At 47.7% G+C, this 22,991-nt stretch overlaps 1 protein-coding gene and 1 non-coding gene across 5 annotated transcripts in view; one reads left to right on the top strand and one right to left on the bottom strand.

The window, feature by feature from the left end:
• Positions 1–355: 355 nt before the first annotated feature.
• Positions 356–22,991, bottom strand: part of SLC7A8 (solute carrier family 7 member 8) — a 49,797-nt gene continuing 27,161 nt past the window's right edge. For all 4 annotated transcript variants that reach the window (XM_074365756.1, XM_074365757.1, XM_074365758.1 and 1 more), the window contains 8 exons: positions 13,771–13,896; positions 12,178–12,331; positions 11,222–11,345; positions 9,908–10,011; positions 6,539–6,635; positions 4,748–4,897; positions 2,965–3,142; positions 356–2,481 (listed from right to left, as the gene is read on the bottom strand). In XM_074365756.1, coding sequence (XP_074221857.1) covers positions 2,324–2,481; positions 2,965–3,142; positions 4,748–4,897; positions 6,539–6,635; positions 9,908–10,011; positions 11,222–11,345; positions 12,178–12,331; positions 13,771–13,896 — 1,091 coding nt within the window. In that variant the 3' untranslated portion in view covers positions 356–2,323. The remainder of the gene's footprint in view (positions 2,482–2,964; positions 3,143–4,747; positions 4,898–6,538; positions 6,636–9,907; positions 10,012–11,221; positions 11,346–12,177; positions 12,332–13,770; positions 13,897–22,991) is intronic.
• On the top strand, positions 18,616–18,718 carry LOC123616779 (U6 spliceosomal RNA). Its single transcript, XR_006724779.2, has one exon. It is a non-coding gene; the product is annotated as a U6 spliceosomal RNA (small nuclear RNA).

The following is a 22,991-nucleotide window of genomic DNA, read 5'->3' as shown; positions in this document are numbered from 1 at the left end:
AGCGTGTCCCTTTCTGATGCCAGAAGCCTTTGCAGACTGGGCCTGGGGGGACCACGCCTGCCTCCGCCTCCCTCCACTCAGCTTGGTGCTACTTCCTAGACAGCTTGCAGGCTCTTAGCAGGATACAGGCAAGAACTTAGTAACACTTTAGACTTCCCAGAAACAATGCGAAGGTTTTTGGTTCAAAATGAGAGGAAGCTGTTCAAATGTGCTGGCGCTGGGCCTCTCGGATAGCTCGAAGTTATAGAGAGTGAGGGCCTTCAGGAATGTCATCCTGGAAGGAATGACCAAAGACCTCCCTCCCTCCTCCCTCCCTCCTCCCTCTGAAGGTCCCTGAATTATTAACACCACCATCTTCATTTCCATTTAAAATTTTATTACATCAAAAGAAAAAGAAACCCTCACAAAACAAAACAAAATTCTAAAACCTAAACCAACTCAAAGATAGAAGATTATTATCCAGGTGTAACTAAACCCCTCCCTGCAAAAAAAAAAAACCTTACATTAAAAAATCCAAAAGAAATAGAAATGCCAGCTTCAAAAATATTTATCCAAAAAAGTAAGGCATCCACTTTACAAAAAAAACAATAACTGAAAGAGGGAAGGAGGCTGGAGAAATGAGAAGAGAGAACAAGAGGATGGTCCCCTGACCCTCTAGGGGCCAACCCCAGTCCGCCTGGAGTCTGCTCTGAAGGGACCATGACTCGGACCAAATTCGCATCTCACCAACGCGGGCTCAGGCAGGCCAGGTGGGAAGCTGGGAGACCCGAGTGGGTCAGGAGGACTCCCAGGGATTTCAGTTTAAGCAGACAGGATGGGAAGTTTGGGGAAGGGGGTTTCTGCTTGGGATAAAAGGATCCAGTCCTTAGCACAACAGGTGTGACTGGGAGGCTGCAAGGGCCCAGGGCAAACACTAGTACCTTCTTTGGAGCACAGGGAATGGCACCCTCTGCCTGCAGGACAGGATGGCCACAAGTCCACATACCACAGAGGATGGGCGTTTTTGAGGGCCTCCAAAGTGGGTATCTTCTGCCACAGCCTTCTTATCCTGCCCTGGAGGCTGTCCAGACAGGACAGTGGTGGTAGCAGAAAGGAGGGAGGGGTTATCTGAGTTGGGGGAGGTGGGAGGAACTGGCCTTCAGAATACCTTTCTTCCCAGTCTCTGAGGCTGTGGGATGTGCACCTCTGGGGAGGTGGGAAAGAGCCCGCCCTCCTGGGAAGGCTTTTCATACCAGGTCTGTCTGGAGGGTTAGCAATAAGGGGGTATTTTTAGGTCCAGTTCTTGGATGGGAGGTGACTTAAGGCTGATTTGGCTCGGCTTTCAGGCATGAAGGGCTTGGGGAGCCTTTACACCCATCGGTCCCAGAGCCAAGGTCCAGAGAAGAGGAGAAGGGCAAGATGGGGGTGCCGGCAGTGCTGGCTGCCTGGGGCTGTTGGCGCGGTGTTGCGGGGTAACAGGGTGACGGCTTCTTCCCAAGGGGCTGGGCGGGAGGAGGAGCGGAGCTGCTTTGTCATTAGGAGAGAAATGTCCACTGCATTGAAAATAAGAAACTTTCTGGCTTCAGGAAGCTTTGGCACCGAGTTGGGGGCAGGATGCAGGGGCAGGGGCAGGGCTGGGTTTCTGCAATCTGAGCCTTTCCCAGTCTGTCCCACAGGCCTGGCTGGGGTTAGGGGGAGGGGGCAGTTCTGCTTGTTGGTCCTTAGCTCAGTGGGGAGTATTGTCTTATCAGGAACCTCACTCTGCTCAGGGGGCCAAGGCTGGGGAGGGGGAGAAGTGGGGAAGAGGGCAGAGGAAAGCATCACCTCTGATTTCTTGGGTCCCTAGTGAAGGGAGGGGGATCTGGGGCTCTCTAGCTGACCTTTAATTGTGACAGATTTGCTTGAGTCTGTCTCTCCCAACTGACTCACTGCTGCTGCCACAGTCTCTTGGAGCAGTGGCCTCCCTTGGGCTCAGGGGAGGGAAGGCCGTACTGAACTCAGGTTCCTGAGGAAGCTAATGAGGATGTGGGCTGGGAGGGAGGGCCCTACAGGGCACCCCTGTCTGCTCTACTCTCCTCTAACAGCTTGGAGTGTGGGCAGCCCTGGTAGGGGGCTTTGGACGCAAAGCTTTGGGGGCAAGAGGAGCTGGATCTTTGGGTACAAATGTCAGTATCTTTGTTTATGGTTTCTCACCATCCACACCCAGGTCCTGCCCCTGTTAGAAGCAGAGGTGTGTGTGCTTGTGTGTATGTGTGTGTGTGTGTGTTGGGGAGACCCAGGCAGGGAAGGAGGATAGAAAGGGGGATGAAGGAGGAAGGAAGCAGCCGAGAGGGGATGGTGGTCCTCAGGGCTCCACAGCATCCTTGTCCTTAGAGGCAGGGGGTTGGTAGATGGACTGATTCTGTAGCTTTGTGTCCTCACGTATCTCCTCTGTCTCTGAGTCCTCCTCCACCTTGGGGTACACAACCACACACATCTTCTGGCTCACCAGGGTCAGCAACTCTGCAGGAGGAGGCCACACAGAAACCAGGTCAATGTCAAGCTTCCCACCAACCTGGACAACCAGGCTGTGACCCTTCCAGCTCTCTTCATCTGGCCTCATCGTCTGGCCTCAGCGGAGCTGCCAGTGCTGTTAGGAGACTCCCTCTCAGGAGACGACCACCTCAGCCACCTCCTCTGGGTCTGGGCAGCCCGCTTGCCAGCCACTCCTTCTTACCAAGGCCCCACGCCCATTGATCATCAGCCCGGGCAGCAGCTCCTGCAGGATGGCTACTCTCGCAGGCCTAAGTCCCGTGTGGGGATGTGCAATGTTCTTCTGTCCTCAGAGGTCTGTGGGAAGGCACCCACCCTTTCTTGCCCCGACTGGTCTCCAGCACTCTATGGACCAGCCTAAGCCTCTAGACCCTGGGGCAGGGAGCTCCCCCGCCAGACCATTATATCCCAGGCTGGGGACCCTCTAGCCACCCAGAGCCTTCAACAACTCACCGATGAACTTATTGAAACACCTGGGCTTGTGTTGCCAGTAAACACCCAGGAAATAGACAGGCACCCCTGTCAGCATGATGGCCAGGCCGATGCCACACACCACGGGCTCCGACCACAGGCTGAAGACCAGCAGGAAGGCCCAGAACAGCAAGTAGATGATGGGGAACAGCAGGTTGACCTGTGGGTCGGAGGCACCGTTAGCTGTGGGGACCCCGCAGCCCCCGGGATCAGGGGGGCTCCCTCTTCTTCACCCACGGGGAAGCCTTTTGAGGGCAAAGCTAGGCTTCGCTCAACTCTGTGGCTCCCACATCCTGAGCCTTGATAGGGCAGGTGCTGTGTCAACAAATGTTGGTGAAGGTGGGCAGTGGGACGGTTAGAGTCGGGGAACTGGGGACAGGACGACCCTCATTGTCCTCCCAGGGGAAGGATCAAACAAGGCCGTCCGTCTCACCAGGGTCAGTCCTGTTTTGTTTTTAGCAGTTTGAGAGAATAAACCTGTCAAGACCAGAGAAATCAGGAAACCTAGCGTAGCATAAGGCAGTTGGGGGGCCTTGACTTTACTTCAGAAAGAAGCAAACTCTGTGGGCTCCACCCTCTCTTGGTGACCACGGTGCCGTCTTCTTCAAGACTCTAGACTCAAGACGGGAAGGTATAGCTCAGTGGTAGAGTGCTTGCCTAGCATGCACAAGGTCCTGGGTTCACTCCCCAGTACACCCATTAAAGTAAGTAAGTAAATAAATAAACCTAATTACCTCCCCCCTCCCCAAAATTAAAAACAGGACTCTAGACTCAGCTGCCTTTCTCCTCCTTGTCCTCTCCTCTCAGAGGGTAAGCATATGGAGGGAGACGGGGTTATTCTACTTCCTCTTCCCTCTAGCAGGCTTTCTAAGAGCGGGGGAAAGGTGGCAGTGAAAAATTTAGAGAACCCTCGATTTCCTCAGCTGGAAGAATCTTCTAGAAGTATCTAGTCTCTCTGTGTTTCCAGAATAGGACTGTTCAAATAGCTCAGAGATATACCCTATTCTTCTAATTTGCAGGAGAACCCGCAGCACTCCAGTGTCTTTTGTTCTGAGCAACTCCATCTGTTCCTATCACAAAGTTATTTCTTGTAGCAATCAATAGGTTCACCAGGCACCCTACCATGTGTAGGGCCATGGTAATTTTAAAAGGGAAGAATATGGAGGGCTGAAATGGACTGCAAAGACTCAAGGAAGAAAGGGCCTTGAGCGTGGAAAATGGTAAATATTTGGATAGGCAGATGGGAGAAGGAACATTCTGGGATGAAATGGAGAGGTAGCATAAGTGAATCCAGCTACCAGGAGTGACAGGCAGGGGACTGGTCAGACTAGAAGGTCCAGGAAAGATCAGCTGACTTAGCCCAGTAGGAAACAAAGGACTGACATGATGGAAGAATCACTCCATCTAACTTATTCCTCTAGCTTCAGTTTGCTCTGGTCCTGCCCCCAGTGGAGAATGGAAATGGCTGCTCCATTCACACATGGCCCTTGCTTCCCAAAGGGTCTCTCACCATCATGGAGATGATCAGTTGTGGTCAGCAGTGAATACAAGGTGATTTAAAAACTCTGAGTTTAGAGGGGAGGGTATAGCTTAGTGGTAGAATGCCTGCTTAGCATGCACGAGGTCCTGGGTTCCCCAGGAACTCCATTAAAAATAAACAAATAAATAAACCTAATTACCTCCCTCCCTTGAAAAAAAAGAAAATCCGAGCTTAGCTAGGACCAGTGGAAGATGGGGAGGGGGCCCCAAAAAGAGGTTCTCGCACCTTGATGGGGCGGAGGATGTTAGGCTTCTTCCAGCGAAGAACTATCTGTCCAGCAACCGTGACGCCATAGAAGAGGTAGTTGATGAAGCCCACGTAGTTGATGAGTGTGTACATGTCGCTGGTGACCAGCATCAGCAGGGTGGAGATGCACTGCGGGGTGTGGGAGAAGCTCATTAGTGGTCTGAAAAGTACTAGGAGTTGGGAGGACCTGTTGACAGGTCGGGGGCTGTTCCCCTGCCTCTAGGCAAACGATGCCATTTTATAATGGATATCTCAAAATGGAGACTTCACAATGTCCCCGAGGAGCCAGGGCCATTGCTAATGCCTTCGCTGCCAGGAAGTTCTTTCTTGTTTTGATAATCGATTCATTTAACCACAGGTACGGCATGAGCACTAACCAATTAGAACAGATACTAGCTGTGAACAACAGGACTGGCCAACCCGGTGGCACCAGCTCTGGGCTACCCTGGTCTCATTTATATTTCTTCTTTGGTTGAAATTCAAGCTAATTTTGTTTTTTATCCCTTAGGGAAGATCGTTAACTGCAGATTAAGGCTGTATTCTAGCCATCATCCTATTTTCCTGGCTGAGTCATCTAATTTATTTTTCTTCCTTCCTTTTCTTTTTTTTTCTTTAAAAAAAAAATCATAAACATTTATATAGCACTTCCTTAGTGCCAGGCCCTATTTTTAACATTCTACAAATATTAACTCATTTAACCCTCATAATATCCCTGGGAATTTTTCTTGATGGAGTCCACGTTCCAACTTCAAAATCATCTCAGTGACTTTCTCAGAACCATGTTCTTCCCTTCTGCTAATATGTTAAGGCCAGTGGAAGGTTCAGTTCTGTGAGATATGATGGTGAAAATAATCAAGATGATTTTAGGGGCTAAAAAAACCAGATTCTTACTGTACTGGCCTTACAGTCATAGTCCTGCTCCAGTGGCTCAAACTGAAAAAAAGTCTGTGGCCCGCTGGGAGTACTGAGTGTTCTCCAGCTGCCTTTCACCACTCACTAATCAAGATGACCTTCTTCCTGGATCTGAACATTCCGAAATTCCCCCTCATACTGTACAGTGAATGCCCTTGACTCCTGAGAGCTGTGCTATCCTGGTCTAACTGCTTCTCTGGAGGACCAAAGTCATTTTTGATGTTTTATCAGAATCCAGAAGGAAAAACATAACCCCAAAGAGTCACTGGGGACAAGTCTTTGCTCCTTTTTGCTCTCTCTAAATGATTCTACTCCAGGGCCATTCAAACCCCATTCCACCCCACTCCCCCATCCCAAATTTCCTTTTCTCCATTCTCAGTTTACCAGTCTTCCTTTCTTTATGATTTTTCTTATTTGGTGCACCCTGAACACTGAATTTGTTTCAGGGATGTTTCCCAAGAGGCTGGCAGGAAGGTGGATGGGGAGGGGTGGAGGTGTGCAGCGATCAGCCAGGAGCAGAGGCCCAAAGCTCCAAGCCTGTGGGTAACAGGTGCCAGGGGAACCAAGAAGTTTCTTTGTGAGGTTGTAGGATCTTGAGGCAGCCACTTCAGTCTGACCCAAAAGGATGGGAGAATGGAATGAGCCAGTCTGAGAGCCTTAAGGTATCTCAGGACTCAGGGTCTTTCCTTGGTTGATATTAATCAAGCCCATGTCTACCATTTGCCAAATTATCTAAGACCCAGAGACACCTAGAACACAAGGGTGACAGGAGCATGGGTGGGAAGTGTGAACTCCCAGATCCAAGAGCAGCACAAAGGGGAGGGTGTATGTCAGGCTGGCAGAGGGAGGGGTCCTTACTGTGAAGAGCAAGGCTGGGATTGGGGTGCAGCGCTTCACGTGGATCATGGCCAACACGCTGGGAAGGTGGCCTTCCCTGGCTCCAGCAAAGAACAGCCTGGCAGAGAGAAAAGCAGGTCACACACCACCCAAGGATGCTCCCTCCCCAGCCAGGCTCCCTTATCATCCCCCCTCCAGCTAGGTACCCGCCTTCTCGTGCACACCTTCCAGGACCCACGTTTACAAATGCGGGTGCAGGCAAACCAGAGGCAGTCAGTGGTTAAGTGGATGGGCTCTGGGGCGTGGAGACCCTGGGTGTGGTCTGGGTGGCTTAGGGTTACTGATTTCTGTTCCATCACGCTGTGGGGCTCTCACAATGCCTGGAGCACTGCAGGAGTAGCCTTTCTCCTTTGCCTGATGCCTTAATCCCTTTAAAAATGTGCCGCCTTCCTCCTCAGGCGATATGGATTCTTTGAGACATGGGGATTGAACTGTAGGTGGAAAGCCTTAAAAACAATGGTATCCTAGTAAGAAAGTAGTTGCTTATGTGGGGGTGGGGGGATGGGTGGTAGACCAGAAAGGGACATGTGAGAACTTGGGGGATATGTGAAGATGTTCTATATCTTGTTTTGGGTGATAGTTACATGTCTGTCTACAATCATCAAAACTCACCAATCTGAAAACTTACAATCTATGTATTTTATTGCATGTAGATTATACCTAAAAATTTGTATCCTTAAGTTACTTATTCTAGTCCTCAAAAGCCATCCTAAAGAAATGAACAGAGATATATACACAAAGATATTCTGATGATAAAAAAAAGATTCAAAATAGTCAAAATGCCTTAAAGTGGGAGACTGATTACATAAGTTTTGGCATATTCATAAGATGGAAGGTTATGCAGTCAAAATAATGTTTTTAGAAGAAACATTATATGAGAACATGCTCACAATATAACATAAAATGAAAAAAGCAAGATAGAAAACTGTACAATTCCATACAGGGTGATTCCAATTAATAAAGATGTTATTTATAGGCATGTAAAAACAAACATTAAAATACCAACTGATTATCTCTGGGTGGTGGAATTATGAGTAAGTTAAATTTTCCGTCTTAGATTTTATAAATTAAAAAGATTTAAATAGATAGGAAGCTTATAATTAGAATAAAAATTATTTCAGTTAAATTAACATTTTTATTTTGAGACAATCACAGATGTACATGCAGTCGTAAGAAATAATGCAGGGTGACCATATATATCCCTCACCCAGTTCTCCCACTGGTAACATATTGCAAAACTATAGTACAATATCATGACTAGGATAGTGATGTTAACAAGTTATTTTTAAAAGAGAAATTTTAACATAAAAAGCAGCACTTCTTCCTCTTTCCTCTCCCAAGAAAAAAGAGAATACTATAAGCCGTTAGGAGTCATTTAGATATTAGTGTGAATTAGATCCCTTTTTTTTTTTCCTAGGATTTTGTAGGGAAAGGAGTACCTGAGGGGTGAGAGGAAGGGGATAGTGTGATGGGGACAGGAAGGCACAGAATCAGCAGGCGGGGAGGTCCAAGAGAACTGTCACTTTGTAATTTGTGTACCGGGGTGAGTGGAGCCAGCAGCTCATCAGAAGTGTGGGAGTGGATTCGGGCCCCACGGATTTGTATGTACCACCATCAGGTGCCATCATCAACTACCTCGGCCAGTGTCGCTGGTTTCATGCAGCCACATGGCACTGACCCTCTGTAGCACAGCCTCATGCACCCGATGGGGCCCCAGGTGCTCTGTGGGCTTCACCATGCACATAACCAGGGTCCTGCATTCACAACCCTCCTCCACATGCAGCCAGGACCGCGTGGAGTTGTCAAGTTCAACAGTATTTGCAAGTCAGGTTCACAAGAGGCAATCTTTGCCCAGCTAGCCGACAACAACGGAGGAGACACGACGTGAAGCAAGACACACACGCACACACACTCCTGCTCCTCAGGAAGGATCATCCTCTCCATAGCCTGAAACATGAAAGTGTTAAGAGAGAGAAAAAGGGGAAGGAGGAGGAAGGAAGGAAGGAGCCGGAAAGATGAGTAGAGGAGGCCGGCTGGGTGAGCTGTACCTCTGAATTGGAGGCCGAGCGCACCAGGGCGGCCGCCTCCCGCATGCACACACAGCTGGACCACATGCATGCAGACCGCTGCTCGGCCTGCCGGAGGGACAAACCCCACTCTAAAGTGACTGTAGCCAGTCATCCTCCTCCAATAGATCCCAGAGAGCCTCATGAGTCACTGCTCTTCCACTGCTCGCCCTCGGCTGGGGCCTCCAGGTGGACACTGCTCCTGTGTAACACGCACACGAGGTTGCCATGGGTGAGTGTCCGAAGGTCCTGGGGTACTGGGGATGCCCACCCTCCCTCCTTCCTGCCCTGGGGCCTGAAAACATGGCACTCCCTTGTCATTTCACTGGAACTCCTCCCTGATGTGACTGGTGGCTTTGGAAGCAGCTGATCTCAGGGGCTCAATGCTTTTGCCATATCTTTTGAGGAGGGCTGTGCCTTTGGGGGTGGGGGGCTTTCTGAGAACCCTGGGAGGACCCCTTGAACCACAGCACTGGAAATCAGCCAGCAAATGTGGGCCTCAGTTGCCCATTCGGGAGACAGCAAGACGGGACACCAAGGAGGGGGCTAGACTTTCAGGTGAGTGAGGGACAAGCTGGGGGCTCCTGGGCCCACTCAGGCATCTGGCTTCCCTGAGAGTTTGAGGGTGGGGGACTCAGCTTTGGACAAATACTTTTCTTCCATTCTTCCCCGCCCATCTCACTTCATACCTCTAACTGTCTCATGGGTACATGGCTATGTGAAGGCCACCCACAGCCACCTGCTTGTTTTCCAGAGAGGAGCCTGCGTCCTCAGGGCGCTCAGAGATGAGCCCTTTCTACCTGCAGTCTGGGCCCAGAACTTCCATGGGAGGCTGGCCCAGAGGCCCCAGGCATGGGTCCCTCCTGGTCTCTTTCAGAGTGGGGTTCCTTTCCAGCCAGCACTGCCTGCTTCCAGGCAAGTGGAAACGGGGCCCTGAGGCTGCAGCTGAGACACCGTCCTGCTGCCAAGCATGCAGCCTGGGGCCTCCTCAGCCCTTGCTTCTCTGGACAGGAGCTGGGATGGTGCTGCTTGCCACCACACATCAAGCCACACACGTCGTGCGTCACCACACGAGTAGCACGGGCTCCTCCGCGTCCACACAGACACACGCACACACCCTCATGTGAGCAATCACCACCTGCAAAGTCACCGCCCAGATGCCCGCACAGACCCCCGCTGACGGAGACAAGCCCCCCACATATACACAGAGCAATATGCACAGCAGAGTGGCCCCTGGCCTGTGAAGGGCCCAGATGGCACTCACCGGGAGGAGGTGAAGAGGGATCCATTGACTCCTCCAAATGTAGACAGGGCGACGGAAATGGGCATGATCCAGGCCATGACCCCTAGGAGCTTCTCTCCAAAAGTCTGGGAGAGGAAACAAGGGGATGAGCAGAAAAGGAGAGGTTACAGCCTCCCACCCTTGCTAAGTCTCTCTGGCTAAGATATTGGGGGGAAAGTGCTAAGAGCAAGCCATTACGTAGGCTGAGTGAGAAAAGGTGGTGAAGCTATAGACTAGTCTTCATGTGTTGAAAGGATATAAAATATTGGGGGGGGGGTCCAGCTTCTTCTATATTCTCTGAGCCAAGTACAGACTCAATTTATAGCACATTTATATTTATATATAATTTATGGCACATTATGGGCGAGGGATTGCTGAGAAGAGCTCTCCTGCTGGGTGGGGCTAGCAATCATGTGAACAGGCTGCCAGGGCACTTTGGAGGGCCTCTTTCTTTCCAATCTTCAGAGATAAGACACAGGATGACTGTGGCAGGGTGGGGTCATGGCCCAGGTGAAGCCACGTGAGGGAACTGCCTGGCTTCCAGGTCTTTCTTGGATACCAAGGACCCCAGTGCCTTGGACCTGCAACGTCTCCTCCCCTAAAGAGCACAAACTGCACACATGTTTCCCTGATGACAAAAGGAGTCAGGTAGTGCAGGTGAGGATGTGGAGGCAGAGAAAAATGGCACGTCTTATGCAAGATTACGTCTTTCTGAGGAGGAGCCTGTCTCCTTTATACAAGCATCCCATTCAGAGTTTAAAGTGCCCTAGATCAGGAGTTGGCAAATTTTTTTCTGTAAAGGGTCAGATAGTAAATATTTCGGCTTTGCAGGCCACAGGATGTCTATGGCAATGGCTCAGTTCTGCTGTTGTAGCTGGCTGTTACAGCCTGGCTGTCCATTTGCTCCTGGGCACCTGAAGCTGTGGCTTTTGTCCTGAGGACTTGGGATGAATTCCATTTCACCAATCCACGGATCAGGGGACAGTGAGTGGGGCTAAACCGGCAAGTCTTTCAACATTCCTGGTCTGAGGGAGTGCAAATTTGATTTCTTTTTTTTTTTTAAATTGAAGTATAGCTGAATTACAATGGTTCAGGTGTACAGCAAAGTGATTCAGTTATACGTGTCTATCCCTCTATTCTTTTTCAGATTTTTTCCATGATAGGCTACTATAAGATTTTGAATATAGTTCCCTGTGCTATACAGTAGGACCTTGTTGTTACCTACTTTATATATAGTAGCATGTATCTGCAAATCCCAGCTTCCTAATTTATCCCTCCCTGAGTTTGATGTCTTACCACAGCAACTGCGTTTGATGCCAGCAGCTCCTGGGGGGACATTGCAGTGACATAAGCAACATTGGCAAAGACATACACAAATGTGACCAGTGGGATGGAGATGAAGATGGCTCTGGGAAGGTTCCTGTAGAGGGAAAGGAGGTGAGAGAGGAAAGGCCTGGTACCTGGGACCACCTGCCTCATCATGGGGTCCAGGGAGCGCCTTCTGTCTTTCTAACACCAGGCTGACACTGCAGCCTTCTGTGATGCTCCCTCTCCCCGGGGGGTGGATTTGTCTCCATATGGGCAGGATGATTGAAAGGAAATGGGGCAGCTTAGGCTGGGAATATGCTCCACACCTGTTGAATTCTCTCTGATCAGAATTTCCACAACGCACACCCCGGCCCCCTCTTCAAGACACAAAGACCTGCCTGTCGTGGGACAGGTAAGTAAGATGCTTGGAATCCTCTCAGGGCACATTTCATTCTCTAAGGCAGTGGTGTTACCTCAGCACCATTTTCCTCTTTTAACCTGCTCTGGGATGGTCACTGGGTCATTTTTCTGCTGGCAGGGTGGGTGATAAATGGTTTAAATTCCTGGGAAATGAACTGTCTCTTCAGGATAGACCAGGTCACAGTCAGAAGGGGGCTGAGGGGAGAAGTAGACAGTGGTCACCTGGCTCCCTCTTTCCATGAATTATCGTGGCAGCTGTTACTGAAAATCATTTTACCATATATATAATCGAGGACTTATTTCTGGCTATTTTATTCTGTTGGTCTATACGTCTCTGGTAAGGCAGTACCATGCCTTTTTTTTTTTCTTTCATGGAGGTACTGAGGATCGAACCCAGGACCTCATGCATGCTAAGCATGTGCTCTACTGCTGAGCTATACCCACCCCGCTGGCTCCCTCTTTCCAGAGGCAGGTGCTGTGGATTTTGAAGGGAAAGAGGGGAGAGCTGGGCTACTGCAACTCACTTGTAGGGATCAACAAGTTCCTCAGTCACGTAATTCAGAAAGTTCCAGCCTCCATAGGCAAAGGAGCCCTGAAGGAAAGCCAGTGCGATGAGGCCGATGTCGGGTTCTTGGAAATTCTCAAATGCATTCTTTGGCTCCAGCCAGAAGTATTGTCCTGTGGACAGGGGCAGGAGGCTGCTCAGAGAGACACGTCAGAGGCCCGGCAGCCCCTAGTCCTGGTCTCCAGTGAACCTCACATACTGGAGAACTAGGCCAAAAGGAGCAGAGAAATACAGGTCCAGGGCCCCCCTTGAACCCGGTAGCCATGAGTCCAAATGGGGACTCAGGTTCAAAGCACAGCTATGAATGCTCCTTTTTCAAAAGGCAAAGTTCCTTGGGAGGAAAGGCCAGGGAGGTTGCTAGTCAGGGCAGGGTAAATTGGAGATGGCTTGCTAGGAGGATTTGGAGGGTTGGAGTCACTGTCAGTGTCCACATCCTTATGAAGACAGCATCAAGAACAAATGACACTCAAACAAAGCTTCCATGATGCTGTTATTAGCTCAAGCTTGTTCTCTTTGTCAATATCCACTAGTCTCTCCCTAAGGCATGTGTTTGGTCCCCCTTTTCACGGCGTAGGTCTCCTGAAGGCAGGGGTCCTGCAGTGAAGAGCTTTTCAATTGCCTTCCCAGCCCTCAGCACACAGTGTCCTGCACACAGTGAGCCCTCAAGAAAGGCTGCTGAGTGAGGTCATAGTGAGATACTGCGTAGCTGACCACACTTTACATCTTCGTCTCTACTCGAGCATTTGGACAGGAAATAAGGAGATGAGAGTGATCAGGAGAAAGCACTGGGACCAGATTGGGAGGGACTCACTCTCTTTGAAAATACAGCCCAGTGATTTCTTTAAGTCTAAATTGCTGGAAATAATATAACCTGCTAAATAATTTAATCTAACGGATGAAAATAATTAAGCACGTTATATAGCAGAACCTTAATTCTGTTTCCTGGAGTCAAAATCCAGGCACCTCACATTGCCTCCAGGACTTGTGGGGGGGGGTGAGGGGGAGGTCTCTCTGTTAGTCATCTGACTTTCTCCAGGAGGCAGTGACACTGGGCAGAGCCTAGTGCTGCCACGGGTCCCATGGAAACCAAATATAGACTCGGGCTTGGAAAGGACCAAATCCAATGGAGAATGTTGGCAGGGGCCCCAGGAATGTACAGCTTTCTCTTGTAGAGATTATGAGTAATTTGGAAACGTATAAAAATGTCCTCTGTCTCCCATTTTAAGATGTGGACAAGACACAGTATAAGATACCAGGAGCTGCCCTGGAGCTGGGACAAAAGGGCAACAGGAGTCCAAAGATCTGGAATCTTCTCCTACCTGTGTTGGAGCCATGAGGGCAGCATGGGAGGACTAAACTCTGCACACCAGAGGGGGCCGTCCCAACTCCCAGCCACCCTGGGGGAGATAGTTTCTCATTCCCTTTGTCAAGCAAGGGAAGAAGAGAAGTCATTCAAGGACAGGTTTGGGAAATCTCAGGGTGTGCACACATCCAAAGACAGTGTGAGGGGTGTGTACGTGTCAGGGGCGGGGCAAGTTCTGAAGACACTCACCTTTGCAGATCTGTACAACTCCCATGATGATGATCAGGCCCAGCGCCAGGAGCTTCCCAGCTGTGAACACATCTTGAACCCGGGTGGCCCACCGCACACTGGCACAATTGACCCATGTGAGGAGCACTGAAATGACAGACCCCCAAACATACCCTCAAGCCAGAATGAGGCTCCAAGACACCCTCTGCATAAAAGCAGAAATGTTCTTTGCTCCTGATACAAGATTGTAACAGGTGAGCCAATGCCACAAGCTCAGCCGCAGTGTCCAGAAACCTTGGCTAGGTTAGTAGGTTAGGTTACAAATGGGGATTACGTGCCACGACTCAGAGCTTGGTCAGGACACGCCCTGCCTAGGGCTGGAAGCCAGCAGTGGGCATTGGCTTTGGAGAAAAACCAGCATCTCATCAGGGCATGTGTGGGCTCTGTTTTCAAGATATTGTATGTTCAAGAGGAGCCCTGAGCGACTGGTACGATCCTGGATGTCATCTTCCTGAACCTGATTTTAGGAAGAGGTTTATTTTATTTAATTGTTTAATTGAAGTGTAGTTGGTTTACAATGTTGTGTTAACTTCTGGTGTACAGTACAGTGATTCAGTTACATATGTGTGTGTGTGTATATATATATATATATATTCCTTTTCATATTCTTTTTCATTATAGGCTATTACAAGAGGAAAGAGGTTTAGATGAATCTATTGTTACTTAGGTTTATCAAGGTATATGTTACACATAGTAAAATTCATTTTTGTAAGCGTACAGTTTGATGAGATTTGACAAATATATTCAGGTGTTTAATCACCCCTACACTCTCTCTATAGAACACTTCCAACACTTTAAAGGTTCTCTTGCATGTTGTGCTCCTTTGAGGTCAGTCTCTTTCCCCTACATCCCGAAACCACCAATTTGATTTCTATTCCTATGATTTTACCTTTTTCAGAATGTCACATAAATGAAATCATACAGTATGTAGCCTTTTCTCTCTGACTTATTTCATTTAACATGGTGCTTTTGAGATCCATTCATGTTGCTGTATATACTATAGTTCCTTTTTATTGTCAAATAGTGCTCCTTTATATGAATGTATCAGTTTTCTATTCATCTACTGGTAGACATCTGGATGGCTCCCAGTTGGGGGTTATTATAAATAAAGCTGCCATAAACACTGGCACAGAAGTCTCTGAGTGGATTGTAGAGGTCTTTGACTAGAGTTTTCATTTCTTTTGAGTAAATACCCAGGATGGGATTTTGGGTCATAAGTGAAAGTATGTTTAACTTTGTGAGAAACTGCCAGACTGTTTTCCAAAGTGGTTCTATCATTTTACATTCCCACCAGCAATGTGCTTTCCTGTTGCTCTGCATCCTTCTCAGCATTTGGTATTGTCAGCTTCAAAAGCTTGACTCTTCTAAAGGAGTCTGTGGTGGTATTTCATTGAGGCTTTGATTTACATTTCCCAAGAGACTAAGGATGTTGAGCATGATTTCACGTGCTTATTTGCCACCATCCTGATATCTTTGGTGGCCTTGAGGGCTAGGAGTCATAGGCTCCCAACAGAAATGCCAACATGATGGAACCTCCAAGGGCTGGCTGAAGGCTCAGAGGCTGAGCACTAGGACACTGTTACCACCACACTCCCTAAGCAACCCATGGGAGCCCTGGGGCTGCAGGAAGGGGACCCAACTTCCTAGTAGTTATGAAGCACTTGAGAATAAAGAAAAAAAAATTAAAATCTTCTTGCTTCCCCTTCCCCTGAAACAGTGACCAGTACCCCTCTAGTTCTCCAAGGGTACAAGCCATATGTATAAAAGCACGAGACTCTATACTTTCTTCAAGCTTTTAATCAGGCCTCTGACTTCACTTGAACAGGTGATCAAGTTACATCAATACCTTATCCTTAAACTGTGCTTTTACTTTTCAAGTATTTTCCAACCTTCCTTGATTTGGAGCACACTTCTGCAGGGTAAGAACCTGACATTATTATCCATCTGTAACCTTCCTCCTTGCCCTGTTTCTACCTGGCAAGCTCCTTCTCATCTTTCAAGACCCAGTTCAAATGTACCTGTACTGTGAGTCTTTATTATTTTATTTATTCCTGACAAGGTGCCTGCCAGGTAAGATGTATCAGCCGCATTTTATAGACAAGGAACAAAGTTCATCCCTCCTCTCTATTCCCAGATCACTTTGTTAATATCTAAGGTTGGTACTTTTTTTTTTTTTTTGTATTATAATTATCTGTTTCTTTTACTCTGTCTCCTTGTAGACTAGAAGGGCAGGACTGTGACTTTTCCAAATTTTTAATCCCAAGGCATATCACTGGTACCTGCAAACAGTAGGTGCTCAACAAATATTTCATACTCAAAGAAAATGCCACAATTCATTAATCTTTCAATCTCATCTCAGTCTACACGTTCCATGCACACCAATCGCCCTAGGAATTTCCTCAGTTGGTTTCAGAGTCAAAAGGGCAGCAGGAAGCTTAACTTCGAGGGTAGGAACTCTTGACTCACGGTGGAGGAGCTTTTGCCCAAGACGGTGTCATATAAGGAAAACCACAACATGTTGTCCAAGGTAGGATTTTGAGTACCGGAAGTGGGAGAACATTTTGTAAATGTTCCGAGGGACGGAGATGTTCTGATATGTACACTTTGGTTTATCTTACTCAATTCAATAAAGAGTTCAGGATCACATGCCTGGTAACAGTTCAACCTAAATCACTCTAAACTACTGGGCCTGTAATCGCAACTTCTTCCCAGGGGACCTGAAGCATGCTCGGTACAAGGCTGGGCATCTGGGACCTGGGAGTTCAAACAGATACAAACAATAGTGACTAAAGGATAAAGGAGGCTGCTCTATGAAAGGAAGATTAGGAAACAAAACCCTTGTGGCTCCAGGATAGGGAAGGATTACAGAATAAGGAACTAGATCTCATCAAACAGAAAAGAAAATCATTCTCACTGAGGGGAGGAGAGGGCAGGGCCTGGAGGAGGAATGTGCTGGGATAGAAAATGTAAACAGGACCTATCTAGGCAGCTAGAGAGACTTCTTCACCCTGTTCCCTGGGGGATGGGAGAGGTTTGAAGGAAGGGGCAATTTGTCATATTAACTTGCTGTGGGTGCCTTCTGTCCCTCCTGAGCTAATCCCCACAAGAACCCAGCCTTTGACTAATATTTAACTTTTAGCCTTTTCAGGGAACTTTCAGACATAAAAGAGAAATCCTGACAATGGGATGGGGGAAACAGGCTGCCTCATCTCCTTGGAACAATGGCTGCAGGCCTCTTCTGATCCTTCGCCCTGCAGTTGGCCAACACAGCATGTGACTATGGGGAAAGAGGGCACTTTCAGTCTCCCTGTACCACAGGAGAGCGTCCCTCACAGCAGGCTGAAACTTGAGCCTCCATCCGGAGAGGAAAGGTCAATGAGGGAAGGCAACACTTGCCAAGACCCTGCCCTGCTCAGGCGTCCTGCCTCTGCCTGTCTGTACCCAGCACCCTTCTGCTGCTGATGGCTACGTGCCCTCTCTCTTCTTAGCAAGACCCTGAATTCTACATGTTTGAGATACTGTGACCTCAGGGAAGCCACATGAAGATGGGGACCAGTGGCCACTGCAGATTGAGATGTGAGGGTCTTTATCCATCTACCCATCCATCCCTCCATCCAACCAACCATTATCTACAAAGAACCTACAAGTTCTAGATACTCTGGTGAGGGGTGTTATAAACAAGACACAAGTCCTTTCCTGTGATCAGGAAGCTGACACTGTAAGAGGGGAGATGGCTGAGCTAAAAGGTGATCACAAAGCAATATGGTGTCAGTAGAGCTCTTCACAGAAGCTGGCAGGCATCTGTGAGGAGCCCCTAGCCCTGCTCAGGGAAGTCGAGATGCTTCCTATAGGTAGGAAAGAGCGCAGTAACAGAGAATTTTATAATTGGGGGCTAGCTGGACAAAACAAACAAGAAGGCATAAGACTCTGGTTCTAGTCCATTGCAGTCTGGCTGGGGGGTGGGGGTGGGTGGCTGCTTCTCTAGACGGCCCTCTGGAACCTCAGCCTTCTCTGTATTTCTTGGGCGTTTTCTCCTCTTTTTCTTTTCTTTCCATTCTGTTTCCTGGCTTTAAAAAAATAGGTGAAAAGGCTATCAAGAAGATGAGACTTCAAGAAGATGCTGAAGTCAGGGCCTGGTTACTTAATCTGCCCAGTTTGAAAAGCTTAATGTCAAAGTGACAAGAGGGATACCAAAAAAAAAAAAAAGAGAGAGAGAGAGAGAGACAGGCAGGTCTCAGAACCCAGTAATCTCATGCCCTGCCCAGAGCCCAGGGCCTAGCAACTGCCAAGCAGGAGAGGTGGGCTCAAAGCCTCCTGCCCATGGGGAAGCTGCGGAACTGGCAGGGACGCAGAGTCCTTGTCAGACCCATGACAGTGCAGATTCCATCACTGACCTGGAATGTGTCCACTGTGGAGAGGGTGAGTAAGCGCCTGCTCCCTGCGGAGAGGTACCCCTAAGCCCCAGCCCAGCCCTCATCCTCAGACTCTGATCCCTGGGGAGTCACAGAAGCCTCTCATTCACTTCTTCCCCTTGACAATGACATCAGAACTTATGGGGCCTGTGACAGGCAGAATAATCACCTTCCCAAAAATGTCAACATCCTAATCTTGTGAATGTTACCTTGCAAAAGGAATTTCACAAATGTGATTAAAGATCTTCAAGTGGAGAGGTTATCCTGGATTATCTTAGTAGGCCCAGTGTCATCACAAGAATCCTTATTACAGGGAGGCAGGAGGGTCAGAGTTAGAAAGGGAGATGTAATGATGGAAAACAGAGGTCAGAGACAGAGAGAAAGAGAGGTGTGAGTGCTCGTTTCAGCTGCACATGTACTAAAATTGGAACAATACAGAGAAGAATACATCCCTGCATGTGGATGACACACAAATGTGTGAAGCCTTCCATATTTTTATAGAAAACAAACTTATGATTACCAAAGGGGAAGAAGAGGGAGGTATAAATTAAGAGTTTGGGATTAGCAGATACACATTACAATATACAAAATAGATAAACAACAGGTCCTACTGTATAGCACAGGGAACTATATTTAATATCTTTTAATAGCCTATAATGAAAAGAATATGAAAAGGAATATGTTTATATATATATATATATATATATATATATATGTATATATATATATATATATATATATATATATATATATTCAGTTATATATATATAACTGAATCACTATGCTGTACACCAGAAACTAACACATTGTAAATCAACTATACTTCAGCTAAAAAAAAAAACAGAGAGAATGATTTGAAGATGCTATGCTGCTGACTTTGAAGACAGAGGAAGGGGCCATGATCCAAAGAATACAGATGACTTCTAGAAGCTGGGAAAGGCAAGGAAACAATTCTCCCCAGAGCTTCCAGAAGGGACACAGCCTTGCTGACACCTTGAATTTAGGACTCCAGAATGGTAAGGTAATAAAATCTCTGTAGTTTACTCAGTTTGTGGTAATTTGTTACAGCAGCGATAAGAAACACATACAGGGCCAGACACCACGCAGAAAGAAAGCAGGGGGCATACCCTTCAAGGGGAAAAGCTTTTCAAGAGCTACCAGGCAGCACACACCAGGACCCCAAAGGAGTGCCCGTCACAGGCCTTGCACAACCCCAGGTGGAGGGAAGAGTGGGGGCACTCTGGGTGCGGGCAGTGAAAGCGAGGTCACCAATGTGCTGACCTGGTTGGCGAATTTCCACATCACATGCAGCACACGACAGCATCCTGATGCTTGCACACACCCAGATCCTGTAGCTAGGTGTCACTGCCTCCTCTTCCTCCCCTTGGTAATTCAATATAGTAGTAAACAGGCTTGCCCTAAGGTAACTCTAGCTGTGCTTTTCGTCTCAGGAAAATTCAGGGCAAAAGACTCCCTATATCCCTGCTTCATCTGATCCTGGGTTCTCCAGTCTCCTCCATGGTCCATAAAACTGCGGGTCCACATACGCAACCCAGATGCACAAACACAGGTCCAAGAGTTATAGACCTCCTGTAAGGTAGGTGCAGTGCCAGGATGTTCATAGACACAAGTCATTTGTTCTCTGCCCCCAGAAATGTGCTGCTCTCCTAACTTTACTGACCAGAGGCTACAACCAAAGGCCATAAAAGACGTCACGATGGAAAGTCAAGACATGAATGAGCTCAGGAGTCCAGAGTCTGAGTTCACTCCTCCTGGTGGAGGGTAAGGAACAGCCCCACTGTGTGCTATCTTGTCAAGCATGACACCCCGTGCACTTCAGCAGAGCCCGCTCTGTGGCTTCCCCAGGTGGAGTCGATCAGCCGGAGGGGAGGCACACGAGGTCAAAGGATTACAAATACTGGAAGGAAAGAATAGGAACAATATTCCGGGGGAAATTTTACCTTAAATGGATACATTATAGACTATAGGTAAAAGAGGCAATTTAAAATCCATCTCTTGAGCTCAACATCGCTAATCATCAGGGAAATGCAAATCAAAACCACAGTGAGATATCACCTCACATCTGTCAACATGGTTATCAACAAAAAGAACACAAATAACAAATGTTGGGGAGGATGTGAAGAAAATGGAACCCTTGCACATTGTTGGTGGGAATGTAAACTGGTGCAGTCACTGCAGAAAGCAGTATGGAGGTTTCTCAAAACACTAAAAATAGAACTACCATATGACCCAGCAATTCCACTCCTGGGTCTATGTCCAAAAAAAAACCCAAAAACACTAATTCAAAAAGATACATGCAACCCAATGTTCATAGCAACATTATTTATAATTGTCGAGATGTGGAAGCAACCTAAGTGTCCATCAACAGATGAACAGATAAAGAAGATGTGGTGTATGTACACAATGGAACACTACTCAGCCATAAAAAAAGAATGAAATTTTGCCGTTTGCAGCAACATGGGTAAACTTGGAGGGTATTGTGCTAAGGGAAATGTCAGATGGAGAAATACAAAAATTATATGATATCTCTTATATGTGGAGTCTAAAAAATACAACAAACTAGCAAATATAACAAAAAAGAAACAAACTCACAGATAAAGAGAACAAACTAGTGGTTACCAGTGGGGAGAGGGAAGGGGGGAGGAGCAATATAAGGGTAAAGGAGTAAGGGGTACAAACTATTAGGTATAAAATAAGGATATATTGTACAACATGGGGAATATAACCAATATTTCATAGTAACCTTTAAATGGAATATAAATGGAATATAACCTTTAAAAAAGATAAAGGGATAAAACATTCCTATAGCAAAAAAAAAAAAAAAATCAATCTCTCTAATCCATTTTGAAACAGAACATCTTCTTTAAGAAAATTTTAAGAATGGATAAAGGAATTGCGGCACTGGTTTTAAGTCCTTACAGCCACCACAGAGCCAGGACTGTGACTTTATCACTCTTCCCCTCAGATCTGCCCAGTGACACCTGGTGAGCGAAAAACCATGTGGGTTTCTGGTGTCTTTTTCAAGTGCAGAGCAAGCAAGTAGAGCTCAGAGTAGCCTGTGTGAGGAGTGAAGTAGTAATGATGGAAGTGGGTTGTGTAGCTTGGAAGGACGAAGGCACAGATGGCTCCCTCACAGGGACCTGGCAGCCTGGGCTGACTAACAATCATAGAACTTAGAACCCGGAGAACCCAATGGCTGTGGCGCTCTTCCCTGTACGGTCATGTCCTCTCGGGACAAGTCAGTCAAGCTCTTTAAGCCTCCCTTCCCTCTCTGTAAAATGGAAGTGTGGTCCATTTTAATCCCATAGGATGCCCTGCAACATGTGTACTGCTGTATAACGTGTTAAGTGCTTATTCTGATTGTTCATAAACTAGGAAATGAGAACTCAAAAAGAGGGCATGATTTGCTCAGGATAATGCTGACAACTGGAAGCAAAGCACAGTGGATGGGGAAGGGGATGGTTTGGAGGGTTTTCGAGACGCCACACTTGCACATCAGGCCACATCTTGCATTGTTGCTTTGTTCTCCCTTGTTGCTTCCTCCGGTATCCCTGACCCTTCTCCTCAATTTCTAATCTGTTTCAACCTTTTCCTCAGGAGGATACTCATCCACAAGTTACCTGTTCTGGGGTCCTTCAATCCAAGCTGTCTGGAAGTGTGGGCACAAAGGTGGATTAGGGGCTATGGGGCTGGGAAGCATAAGGATGAAGCATTGAACCAGGAGCCCAGATGTTCAAACATATCCCTGTGCCTTGGTCTCCACAAGAAAGTTGCACCACCTTTAAAAATCATTGCCAGGAAGGAATGCCCTGCAGAAGGCAAGGAATGCTGTTGCTGCCGCTGCTGTGGAGAATGAAACTTCCCTGTTCTTTCGCAGCCCACCCTGCACATGCAGCCTTTAACAACACTCTGCTGGCCAGGACAATCTTAAGATCCTATACCTGCCTGGCACACAGTAGGTGCTAATGATTACTGACTAGAGAGGATGGACAGATGGATAAATCTATTCAGAAAATACCAGGGAGGGTGCACAGGAGCCATTGTGCTTCTCTCTGGAGAAATATCAGGGTTTTAACATCACAGGGCAGCCCACGAAGCAGAGCAGGCAAGTACCTGTGAGGCTAGACAGTGTTGAGGGGCGGGTACATGTCATAGCTGCTTCCCCTTCCCCTGAGAAAGCTCACAAAGCACCGGCTGACCCCAGACACCACTGGATAACTGTCTTAAGATCCTCCCTTGCTTCTGGACACAGGATGCTGGCCTGTTGCTGAGCTGGACTGGCAAAGGGTCATTTTGTCTTTATCAGAGGGCCAATGAACACTTTCCGGCACGGATGCCCAAACCAATCCTCACTCCTTTTGCCAAGCCAGCTTCTGCTCCATGAACCACACTGTTGTGGCCTGATGAGTGAAAGTCAGGAGGGGGCCAGCCATCTGGACGGGGGCCGGGTTGACTGCTGTAAGAACTGTGCTCAGAAGAATGACCCACATGGGGCTCACTCATAGACAGCTCTTGGTACTGAAGGGAGATATCTGAGGCCTGCACTCTACTACCCAGAGGCATGTTTCCAGCCTCATGGGCAATCAGAGAGACTCAGAACCTCATTTTAGTTTATATTGATTTTTGGGGGGGGGGATTATTTATTATTTTAATGGAGATACTGGGAATTGAGCCCAGGACCTCAGGCATGCTAGGCATGCACTCTATCACTGAGCTATACCTTCCCTCTCAGAACCTTATTTTATATGT

This window comes from Camelus bactrianus, chromosome 6, assembly GCF_048773025.1.
Source record: "Camelus bactrianus isolate YW-2024 breed Bactrian camel chromosome 6, ASM4877302v1, whole genome shotgun sequence".
Classification (NCBI taxonomy): domain Eukaryota; kingdom Metazoa; phylum Chordata; class Mammalia; order Artiodactyla; family Camelidae; genus Camelus; species Camelus bactrianus.
This window is presented reverse-complemented; position numbering and strand designations above follow the sequence as displayed.